The sequence below is a fragment of the Erithacus rubecula genome (genome assembly GCF_903797595.1).
Source record: "Erithacus rubecula genome assembly, chromosome: 9".
In the NCBI taxonomy this organism is placed as follows: domain Eukaryota; kingdom Metazoa; phylum Chordata; class Aves; order Passeriformes; family Muscicapidae; genus Erithacus; species Erithacus rubecula.
Window position 1 is genome coordinate 20,899,207 of NC_136660.1, and position 15,454 is coordinate 20,914,660.

The window sequence follows — 15,454 nt, forward strand, 5'->3', positions numbered from 1 at the left end:
TACAAAGGTTTGTATCAAACGTGGCAGTCCAGCAATTAAACAATTCTCTGTCTCCAGATTGCTCCCAGTGCTGCTTGCTCATATCAGCAACAGGGATTTTTGAGATTTGGCACGACAAAACTCAACATTGCCACTTCGACTGCTGAAGAGACTTCTCTCTTTTCCAATGCCTGGTGAGTCCCTCTCCCTTGATTCCTTTCTCCTGGCTGACCTAAAGGCTCCACCTGTGCAGTCTGGATGTCAGCCCATGACTTGCACAGGTTTCCTGCTTTTCCCACAAGAGGTCAGGGTTGTGTTATTAGAGTGCGCGGCCAAAGCAACAATTAACGCTCATTTTTATTATTGTGTTCTACTGCTGTCCCATATACAGAGCCAGCAAGAAAGCTTCAAACCTAATGCTCTTATTTGTGCTAAAAATGAATATGAAAATGCTACTCTGACTTCATTGCTATTATGCAACCAGCTCTCTACTCAAACACAGGAAAACTGAGAGGCTGGTGTACAGCTGCAGAATGATCAGAGGAGGAAACCTTGTGCAGTGCTCCCAGCACACAGCAGTTTGACATTACCACACAGCAGAAAAGCAGAGGATTTGTAAAATTCTCCCTCTGTGGATTTCCATTCCTTCTGCCTCTCATCTAAATCTTCCCATCCCTCTAAAATAATCCCTGTGTTCTCATAGGTGTTCTCATAAAACAGCATACATGATGGCTAGGAAATGCCTGACATGCCCTGATGGCCTAGCTACCCAGTGCATGGACATTTGAAAGCCATCATTTGGAAAATTATAATTAAAAAGGGTTCATTTCACTTTTCCTTAGGCTGAGAGCAACTAAGGAGGGTCTGTAGTCCTTGTTAATTAAAAGGAAAATGGCCAGCTGTAGAATCCTACTAACTTAGATATTTTTACCCTCTAAAGTGTAGTCTAAAAATCACTCAGTGTTTCTGAAAGTACTATGGGAACCTTTTCCAAGACAGGATTGCAAGACTGATGGACAGGGAATATACTGTGTTTCCTTAAAAAAACATGATGAAAATAAATATCAAGCAAAGTCAAGGTCGATGTTATAGAAAATAGTTGACTAATTCACAGTATGACTAAGTTTCCCTTTTAATAATGTATTTTATAGAGCTGATTTATGATAAAAGTAAAAGAAAAGCTAAAAAATTAATGTAGCAGAAACCATTGTTTGTACACATTTTAACTGTTTACTGTTATTTCTGATTAATGTCTATAGTGATATATCATCTGCTTAGCCATTAACTACCTTTGTAGGTATTACTTGTTAGGAAACTTACTGGAGAGCAAACTGATGATTTTAAATGGGAAAAGGCAAAAAAGAAAATTAAATGGAAGAAAGAAGAGAAAGCAGAATAAAAAGGCATGGTAAATGTAAAAAGCAGAGTGTGGGGTTTTCTATTTTACAGCCAGTGCCCTTATTTGATTATTGCTTGGTGGCATATTTGAGTTGCCCAAGGATAGAAATGTCGATACAAACACAATTTTCAGAATAATTCAAATGGAATTAATACTTACAGGCGCTTCAGTTCTGAAAGCCCATAGAAGGCCCCTGGCTCAATTGTGCTGATCAAATTATTCTTCAGATCTCTAGAGAGACATAATAGGAGGAGCAGTTAATTATCATTTTACCTACTTTACCACTGTTACACATGTGGAGTGTGAAGTGCAATGCAATTCTAACCTTTATCTGTCCTAGAAAAAACCACGAATTTCTTTTAAATAGTAGCATCAAAAACAATACATCATCTGCAGTTTATAAAAACATATTTTTCCAAGGAAGATGGTTAAGATTAAATGTTTTTAAAAATCTGCTTGTTTTAATTTTTCTTTTCCTATTTATACTTTTCAAAACAAGCTTACCAGCCATTCTTGCCCCAGGAAAAATGGTTTAATCAATGAGTGAATGAAATAATTAGTCAGCAAAGCAAGTGCCTTCCAACTTGCTTATTCATTGTGCTGTGCACTTTACACTTAATAAATTTCTCATTTCCACCTAACATAAGCAAAGCAGTTGGCATGTGAGACAAGCAGGTCAGGATTCTGTTCTGAAATACAGGCAGTTCCTCACATTTGGCAGATTGGTGCTTCATTTTGCACTTGCTGACAATTCAGAGGATTGGCTGTTTTACAGATAAAGAATATTTCACTGGCATTAGTAATCTTGTCTGCTCTTGACACAGAGCTTGGGGCCATGACACTGCTCTCAGCTCAGTCCCCACAGAGATTTACCACTGAACTGTCTCAAAGACTTTTGTGATGTGAACCCTGAGGAAGTGCAACCAGATAAGCAGCCCTAGGAGACAAATGCTGTGCATTCTTGCAGGCAGTGTTCACTTTCTGACAATTTGCAATTCATGGGGAGCAACTGGTGCTCACTAATTTCAGTGCTGTTTCTCAGGCTGGCCACTTCCAGAAAGTCCAGCACAACACTGCTTGACTCTGCCAAAGCATGGATGGATCAACAGCCACAGGAATAATCTTATTCATGATCTTTTATTTTACTGCAGATAAAATACACACTAGCTGAAAGCTTGAGTCCTGTGATTGGCCTGAAGGGCAAAATTTCACCCCAAACACGCATTTCACAGAAGGATATATTTTATTTTCAAAGTCAAAACCATAAATAAGTGTTTCTGCACTTTTCTAGTCATTTTTTCAGAACTCTTGAAGACAGTTCCAAAGACTTGTGTCTCACACCCATTTCACTATAGCAGTGGTGATGATGATGAGTGATTTGTCCCTAACCAAGATCTGAGTTGGACTCTCTGACAGTCAAGTTCAGCTTTCAGCCTGCAACACCAACAGTCTTTAAGAAGCCTTTAAGAACTGCAAGAAGCTTTAGGATGATTTAATTTTTTAATATTTTGTGGTCAAACATTTTCATCTTAGTTCCCTGGTATCAGCAGCAGCTACTAGATTTATTTTTCTTTGTCTTCACTTGCTCAAGAAGTTCTGACCATTTCTTTAACTGCGATTTTTCCACAACTTATCATAAATAAAACTGTTTAAACAAAAGTTCTGTACCCTCTTATACAGAGTCAACTTGCAAGGGCAAGTCTTTTGTTTGGCAAAAGTTAATCTACATGAGTGTTTATTTCTTTGATGATTAAAGGTCTTTGCTCTGTGGGTGAGTCAAAGCCTCATTTTTTTAACATTCAGTTATCCAGTAATAAACATTTGTGTCCACTCCTTCTGCCTGTACAGTATGTTAAATATGTAACTACTCAGGTCAAAGAAGTTCTTTAACTTGCAGAAATCTATCCATATTAAAAAGACTGGAAGAACACTGTTTTCATCATGGAACAGCTGTATTCTTACAATTCATAGGACAAAGCAAAAACCTATCTCAAGCTTTACACTAGGACACATCTGTAAGCAAATTGAAAAGCACAGTCCATATGCAGCTATGTGCATTTTAGGCAGGGGAAGCTGCCAGTTTTAATAATTAATCTTTATATCAATTACACACATTCTCTGTTAACTGACAATTCACCTAAATGTTCTGCAAGTTGCCACTGGGCAAAGTGATCAGTTGTTGTAGCCAACAGCTCAGAACAAACATAAAATAGTCAGGCTAAGTGGCAAAGTGTTGACAGGTGAGTTTTAATGACAGTCAAAACAACCAAGTAGACAAAAGGCCTTCCTTTTACTGAAATCTTTTATGCTCTAGTTTGTGGAAACTTTGCCCTGTTTCCCCATAACTTGCAACCACAAAGGAAAAACCAGCATAATCCTCAATTGTCACCTACAGGAAGAAAAAATGCAATGTTAGTAGAAGGTAGATCATTACATGGAAAAGTGTCCATCCCTTACACTGTCACAAACAAAACATGTGGTCTCCTTATTTTGGAAATTACACTTAAATTAGGTAGGTCATTTTTGTAAGGATATTCTCAGAAAATTGTAGATGATTACACTGCCCACAATTCTGGCACTTTCTAAGTAATGAGTATTATTTCATAATGTTTCCATATAATTCTGGCCTAAGAAAACTGTGTTTTCTTGTCACCCTTGAGCACATTGTTTAATGTGATTAAAATTCATGAATAAAATTATCACAACTGTTAAACACTTAAAATTCTTGCTTCTGCATTTGGAGATCTTATTTGCTTCCCACCCACTTTTATTTTCTACTAAATTATTATAATTAAAATATTAAATTAGCATCTCCCATTTTCTGATTAGGGAAAAGGTTGTCATATTGAAGCCTTATATCAATTAGAATTAACTTTCACTGAACTAAATAAAGAAACCAGAGTAAATTTGGTTGTATGTTTACATTTTTTCCCCAAGAATTACTGCTGAGGTTTGGCAAAAGGTCATGATCCAAGGCAAGCCAAAGAGCAGCCCAGGCTGGGCCACACACATGCACACACACCAGACAAGTGATTTTATCATCAACCAAGGCAAGAGAGAAGGGGAAAGAACCCCAACATCATAATATTGAATGACCACACTGTGACCCAGTTGAAGTCCAAAAAGAAAGCATTTTCTAACTAATAGTTATGGTTTTCCATCATTTCTGATGCAGCATTCTAACTTTAAAGTATCTATTCTAAATCTGAATGACGTGTCATTAGTGGTGTGGGAGTACAGACCTGAAAATAAATCAAAACCAAGTGCCATGCACAAGTACAGATACAGGGAAGCTACATGAAGTTAGCTATAGTTATAAAAACTGCAGCACTTATATCCAGGCTGCAGAGCTGCACAAAACCAAAATGGCACAATATATACTGAACTATATTTCCCCTTATAGCATTAGAGTTGTTAGATAAACTTCCTGCATGGTACTCTGATCTTAACTTGACCTAAATAAGCAAAAGAACAATATAAAATGGAGTGTGTTATCATTAAAAACAATCTCCAATGGTTACAGAGGAGACTTTCCTTTTCACCTGCAAGTCTGAACTTAGATAAATTACATACAATAACCATTAAGCACTGTCTTCTTATTTGTAGGTAATTGCAAATAATAGGCCCACAGGTAAATACAATCAAGGATGCCTTTACTAAGAACCACAAGCTGCTGGAAATTTATCATTTTACACATTAAGCTTTCAACTGACTTTTACTTACTGAAAACATTTAAGAGGAACCTTAAGAAAAATAGCTGACTTGGGGAAGGGGAATTTGTGTTTGAAGTATTCACTTCCTGATGGCTTAGCTGAGAGGAACAAGAGGAACAGGCTCCTAATGGGACTTCATAAGAGCATTTAATAACTACCCCAGGCTTCTCAGCTATTAGACATCATCTGTGGCCAAATCCCCAACTACCTAAATGTATTCCTGAGATTCTTGATGCTTCAAGGTCACAATATGCACTTACACAACATGGAACATAGTGGGGAAAAGTTCACTAAAATATAGACAGTCCATTAACAAAATAATCAATTTATCTTAAACTATATTCTAATACTTTGCCTTCAGGCATTGCATATTCTTTCTCGAACTTACAATGTAAGTACTGTAGATATTTGAATGCATGTTCATAACAAGAATATTCAAGTAATTCCACTACTTTGTTCAAATTCCTGACATCGATACATCTTTCATAAAAAATTATAGGTTGTACCAAGAGGACATCTGTGTTTAGAAAGCTGTCATTATGGTGCTGCAAACTTTCCAAAAAAGCTCTGAGAAGAGCAATCAGTTGTTGAGCAGATGCCAAATACCAGTGAAATATGACTGACTTTCCACATTTTGCATACTACTATGAAACAACAACAACAGCCAGAAAAAAATAGATAATGTCATATCTTCCACTTCTTTCTCATGTGAAATATTACAGCTAAACTACATGTCACCTTTGCCCAAGAAATGAATGCAGACTCGAGATCTTTTAAGAAAAGATTATGGTCACTGCAATAGGAAAGGGGCATAGCCAAAAACAAGAGTTATCACCTATTCTGCCATCACAACAGTGGCAGTCAGGGCTGGCACTCCTGAACACAAGAAACAAAAATTAAGTTGATATTGGAAAAAAAGTTGATATTGTTTTGAAGATATTTCAAAGGTTCCCATCTATATAGGAGCCAGTAACTTTCTGTACTATCATACACAGATATAATCAAATTTATTTTCATCTCCATTCTTGGAAAATGTATTGTTGACCAAACATATGTCACAAAGCAGGCAGGTTAAGTAATATCAATTACCTGGTGCCATCATCAGTAACTAAATTAACTAAGGTGCCTCCATGGAACTTCAGAGCTCGTTTGTTGTCTTTTTATTTTTTTTTTATTTTTATAATGATGAGAGTGAATATTTAACCTATTTTCCAGAATCAGAAAAGTTGTGGTTATATCTCAGTTAAGTTCCAAGAGATAAAGGCAAAACTGTTTTCAGTTAGAAACATGAGATAATGAACATAAAATGTGCCCACAAGTATGGACAATAACTGTCCAATAATGTCCTGCCTTTCCAGACACAGAGGCTGTTGGTCTTTTGTTTGCTTGCATGTTATGATGCATTTTCCTTTAATTTTCCATTTTCAATCCAAGCCATTACTGGCTGGATTCCCTAAAACAATAGACCCTAAACACTAGACAAAAAAAATGACTGCTGTCTGCTCAAGGTGCTAATGAATGATTGGAGGTTTCAGACCCATCACTTGATGGCAGATGTGACATAAAGAACAACAGAAAGGTCATCACACTTTGGTTTTTAATTTGAGGCTGATGACTCACTCACATCAAATGTGCTGTGGTAATTTGGCAGTTATTCATTATTTAGGAGCATGCCTAAAAGTGTAAAACAAAGCACTAATAATGGCAGCTGAAACAAAACAGAGAGGCTTTATGGTAGTTTGCTTGCTCAAAGAATCCCACAGAATGTTAAAAGTTATTTCATTTTCACAGTAATAGTCATAGAGCAAGAATGTAAAACTCATGTTATTTGAACTGAAGGAGCAGCATGTCAAGTAAGAATAAATGACTAAAAAGCTTGGCAAAACAAGATAGACTTAGAGTACAAATTTGTTGATGCATTTTATAAATGTATATGACAGAAAATAATATTTAAAAATATTAGCTAATGCAGTTTCATTCTAAATATAGCATTGACTAACCAGAATACAGATGCTAAAATGTTTGGCACCTGCCTCTACTTTCAGCATTTGTTATTGATAGCTCAAAATTAAATGCATTTTCAGATAAAGAAAAATAATCTACGTTTTCCAGATTCTTCTACTTTGGCATGTTTTTAAGAAATAAAAATTCAGCATTCCAAATATATGCAACTGTTCCTATGTGTTTTCTTCTTTATGCCACAAACCCAGGCATTAGGCACAGAGGCAGATGCTTGGCACTTGTGACCTGGGGACTGAAGGCAGATGGGCTGTGCCACCCAGATCCCCTTGGATCAGTTGCATGGGGCTAAAACAAGCCTGAAAGGTCAGAAGAAATAAATGCAGAGAGCAGATAAAGTGGATTTCAGTGTCCACAGCTCTGCCATGCCTCCCTGCTGGCCTGGGTGTGCAGTGACAGATCTGGCACTGTGCTGATTGCAATGGCAGAGCTTGTGCCTGTCCATAACCAGGAAGAGATGTGAGGAACACAGAAACCTCTGGCAGCTGCAGAGCCAGAGGCTTCCTTAGATCCACACCTACTGGGACTTCTCTGTACTCATGCCTAGAAGGCAGTTCAGCATGGGTTATGTTTCCTGACGTGTGCCCCACTCCTCTTGAAAAAAGGGTAAGTGCTGGGGGAAGAAAGAAAAAAAAAAAAGAAAATGAGTTCAGAGATTAATTCCAGCCTGTGAGAAAACTGGAAAGCAAATGAGAAAGTAGGAGGAAAAGTATCCTCCACCTTTTTGTTTCTTTTCAATTTTTAAAAGAAACAGACCAAATAAAATGTAAAACATACATGTCAGAAGTGGGTAAAAGATACTTTCTACTGAGAAAGGTTTCATCTCCAGTTGTAGGAGCTGTTATTTCACACTCTAATGTTGTTCTGCTTTGGCTATTACAGATTTCCAGCAATGTGTATTCAACATTTCTAGGTCCAATTTCAAACTCTGGAATCATAGCATAAAAATAACATGAAATATTGGAAAAGTGCATCTGAATTATCTATCATCGAAAATATGGAGATTTTCATTTTTATACCAAATTATCAGAGGCATCAGCATAATGAAAATGTGTTTTGTTAGATATGAGAACCTTAAAATATACATCCACCATATTATGGAATTTTGGGTAAGGCTTTTTTAAAGGAAGTATTTGCTTCTTTTTCTGTTACTGTATCAAGATTGAGTTGGAAAACCACAAGTGATTCTTTATTGAATTTCAATTTGAGCTTTCATGGCCTAAAACATCCAAAGAAAAGAGGAATGGATTCTAGCCTGAGGTGTAAAGGAAAGATAAGTACCTGCAGATGGCACACAGATTAATCTAGAGGTACTTTTGAGCCAAAACTAAGATAGTTTATTATTCAGTGTAGATCAAGAAAATATGAATTATCTTTCCTACAACATTTATTTCATTGCACTGTTTTCATAATAGAGAAGTAGAACACTTCTAAGCCCAATTAAAAACCATCAAGGAGCAACTCCATCTTTCTTCCTGCTTACTATTTCTACTGTGTTTCATTAAAAGAGTAAGAATCATCATTATCAATATAACAACATCACAAAGAACACAGACACTGACACAGACACTGGGTCCAGGGACCTGCAGCAATTATCCAGCTCCTGATGGGAGACAAGACAACTGCAATAATCTCCACCCATCTCCAGAACATCATTCTCCAAGCTGCTCTTCCTATTCACCTGGGAACATGGCAATGCCAGACACATTCCAGCATCATATAAAAAAGGAGACCCTTTCCAGAAAAGGGGAGAGAAACAAACACAGACACCATTTGAACACTTAATTCAGCCAGTGTTAAAGGCGACATTAATTGCACAGAAATCCTGTCAATTTAAACTGCCAGTAATCAGTGTAAGGATAAGGGAAGAATTGCCCATAAGCAGTTTAACTCAGAGGAATTAAATCTTGCTGGAAGACTGGTCTCAGAATCCTTCCCCAGAAGGCCCTGTTTTATATAAATGGTAACATATAAACTGTTTATATAATTGGTAACAACTTCGACAAATTTTAGTTTCTCAAAAACCAACCATGTGTGCTACTGACAAGGCATGCAGAATTGTCCTCTGCAGAAATCAGAGTAAATGTGATCCCTCTGCAGAACCTCCTTGAGTATTTTCAGTGCACAGTTTATAAATATGCATTTTCCTGAAGGTAAAGGTACAAAATTTTAAAATACTTTTTGCTAAGATTTCATGTAAAATACAGATGAGCAAACTACAAGGCTGAAAAATAAGACCAGAGGTTCTATGTGAATGTATAAATTCTACCCATTCTTTAAACTCATTGCCATATACTTAATATTCTATACAATGTGTATGTTGAGATTCTCAAGAAAAAATATTTTAAAGAAACTAAAAAATCTTAATTCTTCTATCTCAACTGTCAATATTAGTTTCAAGCCAATATACATTCTATTATAAATAATAAGAAGTTGGCACATACTTAACAACTTGTGTCTGTTGGTCTCACTTGAAATTTTCAATTCTTTTTCAGGGATTTTCATGCCTTGTTTCGTCACCGGTGTTTCAGGAAAAATTATAGTGTTTAAAGATCAATTTTCTTTTGCTTATATGCAAGTTTCAGTTACTCAGCTTTAGAATATGCAAAGATTATTGAAAAACCTAAAAATCAACACAGACATAACAGCACACAATAGCAGCTGGGGCCACAGGAACACCCACAGGTCTTCACAGCCTGAAAGAATACCAAAAAAATGGAGGAAACAGGAAAAGAAACACAAAGAAAAGGATGCAGGGAAAGAAGGAATATGTTATTGTTGGAGACCATTATTGCTGAAAGCTGTTGGCATGTTTTGAAAAGTTATACATCCCATCTTTATCAATCCTTCCCACCAAACAGAGCAGCAGAACTTCTTTTCCCAGCTTATTTACTCATACCTTATTTCATGGTATCTCCCTCAGAAACAGTGCTTTACTTCCACAGTTTTCCTAGGTCAGGCCTGGGACTCAGATATTCTCTCCCACAAATAATTCAGTTTACTCATCAGACCCTCCTTCAGGCACACACGAGCTGGTGGTCAGGTATGGACAGACCCATTGACACCTCCCAGGGCTGCTGGAGCTCTGGGACAGACACATTATGGAGCAAGAATCTGGTGTCAGTCCTCACAGGGACTTGGTGGTGGCTACTTTAACACGTGCATTTATAAATCTGCACTTGCTACATCTTAAAGGATGACAGCATCTGACACAAATCATGTGTTATCCTAATGACATCACTGTATAAAATGTCAGATGAATAGATCAGCGTGGTGGGCTGACCTTGGCTGACTGCACATCAGACTAAGAGAACTATTTGTGGTCCTAATGGGAAACAGAAGCCTAGATATTAATAAATTCATTCAAGTGATGTGCTGAAATATAGCTAAACTATGTTACATAAATTATAAAAAAATCTCAAGAAAAAGAAATAGTTCAGCATTTAAGGAGCTCTATAAACTAGCTTTACAAGCGAGTTTATTTTCTATTCCTGTCATTTATCACTATTTAATTCTTATATAGAACATCTTTTATATTTTTAATAATATACAATGGCCTGATAAAATTCCAGTCTATGCCAAGGCAAGAATAATTTTGGTGTCTAATTAACTGTTTTGTAAAGTAAAAACTTATACTGCAGGGAAACTATAACTCAACTCAAGCAAAACCCCTAAGAAACACTGCTAGCATTCTTACATACCTACATTTTAAGAGGTATATAAAAATAATTCCTTGGAAAAACAACTCTTACATCAAATAAATGTATCTAAACCAGCAGACCATTAGACTGCTCTGGGTCAGGAATGCAGCTACAGCTGACCCTGAGGAACTGGCATTTTATTTAATTGTACAAGTGCTTTGCACTAACAACAGGAAAGATGCTTTTAATTCTAAATTGACAGCAAAAGTGATCTGCAAATTATAACCTTTCATTCCAGCCTGCAGTTTTCTAACACAACTTTCTTTCATTCTGTTTCTAATCAATTCTCTCACTTTTAACCACGAGTCATTTTCCCTGCATTTCATTCCCTTTGCTTACATTCCTATCCTCTCAAATTCAAGAAGAAATTCCTGGTTTTTGTCATGTTCTGACTGTTTTCTGTTCATGCAACAACTGTAATAATTTTGAAGATGTATTTCCACCAAACAATTTCCCTGTGATTATATTTAACAAAAATACATGCCTTATATTCATTCCTCCCATTTTGAAACATCTTTTACACCTGAAAGGAAACACAGTGTTGTGCTTTTTTAAAAAGTGATGGATCCACTATCTACTCATAAAACCCTTCACAGCACTAGACTGGGATCAAAATGTTTTTATACAAAAATAAAAACAGCTTCTTAACATTTTTGTCCAGCATTGAATTATGTTTTATGATCATCACTTGCAAATTTCATTCTTAGTAAAAAGGAAATCATCTTAATTCTTTTATAGTCTTCTTATGAAACTTTTAGATGCTAGGATAACTAATGTGATACATAAAGTTATATTATTATTAAATCCATAATATATTAAATCTTGTGTATAAAGGCAAAAATACCTTGATTGTATGAGACATATGGAATACAAAGTTAATGACCATTGTACCAGCAAAATACAATAGCATAGAAAACTCTTCAGAGTATTTAAATTACATAATACATAAAATTTTAATAAATTTATGTAATAACTGTAGTCATAAATATGTGAACAATAATTAATGATTAATTAATTAATTAATTAATCAAGTCAAATTAGATCTTGTATTTCAAATATCTCCTGCATTTCTTCATGAAGCAAACTGCTGTGGATGAGGCTTCACTTGTGTTCCATAAACTAAGCTCTTTATTACTGAACATCAGTAGGGCAACATTTTCTTTTCTTACAAAGTCTGATAGGATGGTCAACAGAATAGCATCCATCAATGGAAAAATTATAAAGAACTGTAGTTTTATTACTCTCTGTTGATTTAATAACATAACTATGTTCTTTTATTTGAAACAAAATTAACTGCTCAGTATGCAGTTTGTGTTGTGGTAAATGAGCCTCTTAGCTGCTCTTCTGCAAAAGCATCTCTCCTCATGGGCATTTCACTTCAAGAAAATTAAACCTGACCCTGGACCCTGCCATGTCTCCTCCTTATTCAAAACCACTAAAATATTTCTCCCTTTAGGAGACATTTATTAATGGGAAACAATGCTTTTCAAAGTGACATTTCTTTTCTAAGTTGACATTTCTTTCAAGTGATCTCAAACCTTTTCACAGCTGAACACTAGCTCTGTGATGTTGATTTAACTTTTAGGTAATTGTGAATTAAAGTTCTCTATAACTATTTGTACACTAGCAGAATCTATCCGTTTTATTAAAAGATGACTGCAAATATCCCTAAGAGATGGCCTGATACAAAAGTGGCTTGCTGGGGAGCAGGTCACTCTTTTGAATTTTTTTTTTTTTTTTTTTTAAATTCTGAATTCATCCTTTTCCTGAGACATGTTACTATAATTAACCTCAACAGATTTGCAACAGTTGGCATAGAGCTCCATAAATAATGCACAAGTTATTTAGAGGTTCTTCCTTTTCTAGGTTATTTTCAGTTAGCCAATACTGAGACATAAAATACATGTTATATTTATACAAGCAGCATCATTAAAGAATGCTGGGTCACAGCCAGTCAAGTCATGTACAGCACTCTCAAACTGGCACAAAAACATTTCTGAAACAAAAAGCAAGACTGGATAATCTCTTCTTCAAATCAATTGCCTTGAATGACAGAAATAATTTTCAACACTTTCAAGTACTCAAAGCAGATCAAACTCAGAAGAGCCCTAATGCCATGACAATACACACCCAGGGCACGGCAGGGAAAGTGCTGGCCTGGGTCCAAAAAAGCACTTAGGCCAACTGAAGTAAAACCTGAGTGGAGCATTGGTACCAAGCCCCAGAGAGCAATCCACAGCCCCCACCTCACCTCCTGCATTGAATGGTGCAACCACTGCAGCCTCCCCTCCTCAGCTCCCCAAATTCCTGCAGCCTCCCCTCCTCAGCTCCCCAAATTCCTGCAGCCTCCACTCCTCAGCTCCCCAAATTCCTGCAGCCTCCACTCCTCAGCTCCCCAAATTTCTGCAGCCTCCCCTCCTCAGCTCCCCGAATTTCAGAAAGATTGCTGGCATGCCCAACACCTGGTAACACACAAAACCCCTTTTGGGGTGCAAGGTAAGACCTGCAGATACCATGGCTCTCTGTGGGGCCAGGCAGCCTAAGAGGATTCCATCAGCACAGCCATGAAAGCAAAGCACAGCCCAGCATCCACAGGAACAGTGAAATACTGCCACCCATCATTCCTGCAGGATCCAATTATAGCTGGAGAAATGGAAGACACTGTTTTGGTATCATCCTCCAGAAGGGATAGATAACTACATTTGAAATACACAGGAGCTAAAGAAGCTGGCTGGGGTCTCTGTTCCCTAAAACAGTATTTTCATATTATATTGAACAATTGTTTACAGCAAAACCCATTATCTCCTTATTGAAGAGATACCCTTGGCACTTGTCTGCTTCTGTTCTTTTCTCTCTGGCCCCATAAATCTTGAACAGCTGAATACATATTGGCACAGCTCCATTTCAACAGGGTCTACACCCAACCAGAGGTAAGTGAATGTGTGATGTGCTCAGGCTGAAGAGGCTGAACTTGAGTCCTTCTCTTCCAAAGCAGATGCTCCAACCAGCAGGCCAGAACAGAAAGCACAGTTACTTTCTTTTATCACCACATTTCAAATAAAATATGGAGTCAGTCATGCCTGTAAAGAGGAATAGTTTCAGTGGATGTATTAGGTTGCAAATCCCAGTCCCAGGAAGAAAACATGTCAGGCTCCAGCCTGAAAGGCTCAATATGCCTGCTCAGTCCCTCAGCCACGATGGTTTGGATTCTCTTCTCACAGACCAACTCTCCCTGCTCACTGTATAAAGAGCTTAGGTCTCCAAAGAATAGCTGAGAACTACATTTTCAAAGTCAAGTATCTGTTCTACACATGACAGTGCTGAGAAACACTAACTACTATATCTGGTTGCTGATGGGAGCCTCAGCAACTTCCTCAGCTGCAAGCTGCTAAATTTTCTGTTTAAGGGCTATATGTATTATTTACTACCCATTTGGCTGGGATTTAGTTTGTTTTTAGCTGTTTTCAGATGGTTTTGAAATAAGCCAAGACAAGAATCGACTTTCTCTTCAATCCAGCAAGAAAACTCAAGCCAGACAGGAGTGGGAAAGCAGAGCAGAGAGCATAATTAATGTGACACTTGCTCCCTTCCAACACAGAGAGCTAAGGTGCATGTTTGGGATTGCAACTCTGATTTCTAAGTAATGGCACAGTGCAATACCCATAAAAAACACTGCAGGCAATACTTAAAAAAAAAATTTATAATTTCAGAAAGACATGGAACATGAGGCTAAGTATGATTTTGCATTTCTTTTTCCATATAGAGCATTTTTAAAAGGATAAAATTCAGAAGAATGGCATTTTCCTCTGGAACAATACACTATGCACATATTCCACTCTTATCCCTTCCCCTTTGCTGATAAGTGGTGGGAAAGGGCAACTCAGAAAAAAAAAGCATCCCATATCAGTCTCACACTCAGCACACACTAACCCAGTTCTCAAAAATCTCATCAGTGCTCAGCTCATTAATTCAACCAGAGGATGAGAACGAAGCTGCACCACTAACTGTGCACAGTTTGTGTTTACCAGCAAGAACACTGTATGCAGTGTTGCTTACAACATACCCTGTAGTTAGGGAGCATTCTTCTTGGCAGCTTTGACAATTTATCTATTCATATCAAAGTCAAAGAGAGGCTGCTTTAAAACTGGTGCTCCTGGCCCTAATGGGAAAAGAAGAATATTAAAAACTATTACAGTGAAATCTCTGTTGCCATCAAAAGGTCGTTGATTCAATAGACAAACAACCCAGTGTTAATGATTTAACAAAACATTTTTCACACAGATTACATGCTCATCCATCAATATATAGTATTTTTCACATCAAGAAACTAAAGATAATTTGCTTTAAAAATGTCAATTACAAAAAATTGTGTGGAAATCAAAGCCAATGCCGAAGTAATTATGGTCCTACCTAAGCAATGTAATTAAAAACACAAAGAAAAGAAATGTTGTCCTTGTTTGGACACAAACTCATTAACAAGAGGACTGTCATAAAAGGAAAACAGTCTTGCTGTGAAATTTTTTCAGCAGTCTTTTGAACTGAAAAAACATATATTAAGGCAAGCACATAGGCACAAATTTCATCACTCACTTGCCTCTGTTTTGAGCACATTCAAGCACAAGGGAGAGAAGGTAAGAGGCTGA

General features: G+C 37.0%; 1 protein-coding gene across 1 annotated transcript in view; it reads right to left on the reverse strand.

The window, feature by feature from the left end:
• Positions 1-15,454, reverse strand: part of ADGRA1 (adhesion G protein-coupled receptor A1) — a 251,979-nt gene that overhangs the window by 157,587 nt on the left and 78,938 nt on the right. The window contains exon 3 of the mRNA XM_079312915.1: positions 1,538-1,609. Within this exon, the coding sequence (XP_079169041.1) occupies positions 1,538-1,609 (72 nt within the window). The remainder of the gene's footprint in view (positions 1-1,537; positions 1,610-15,454) is intronic.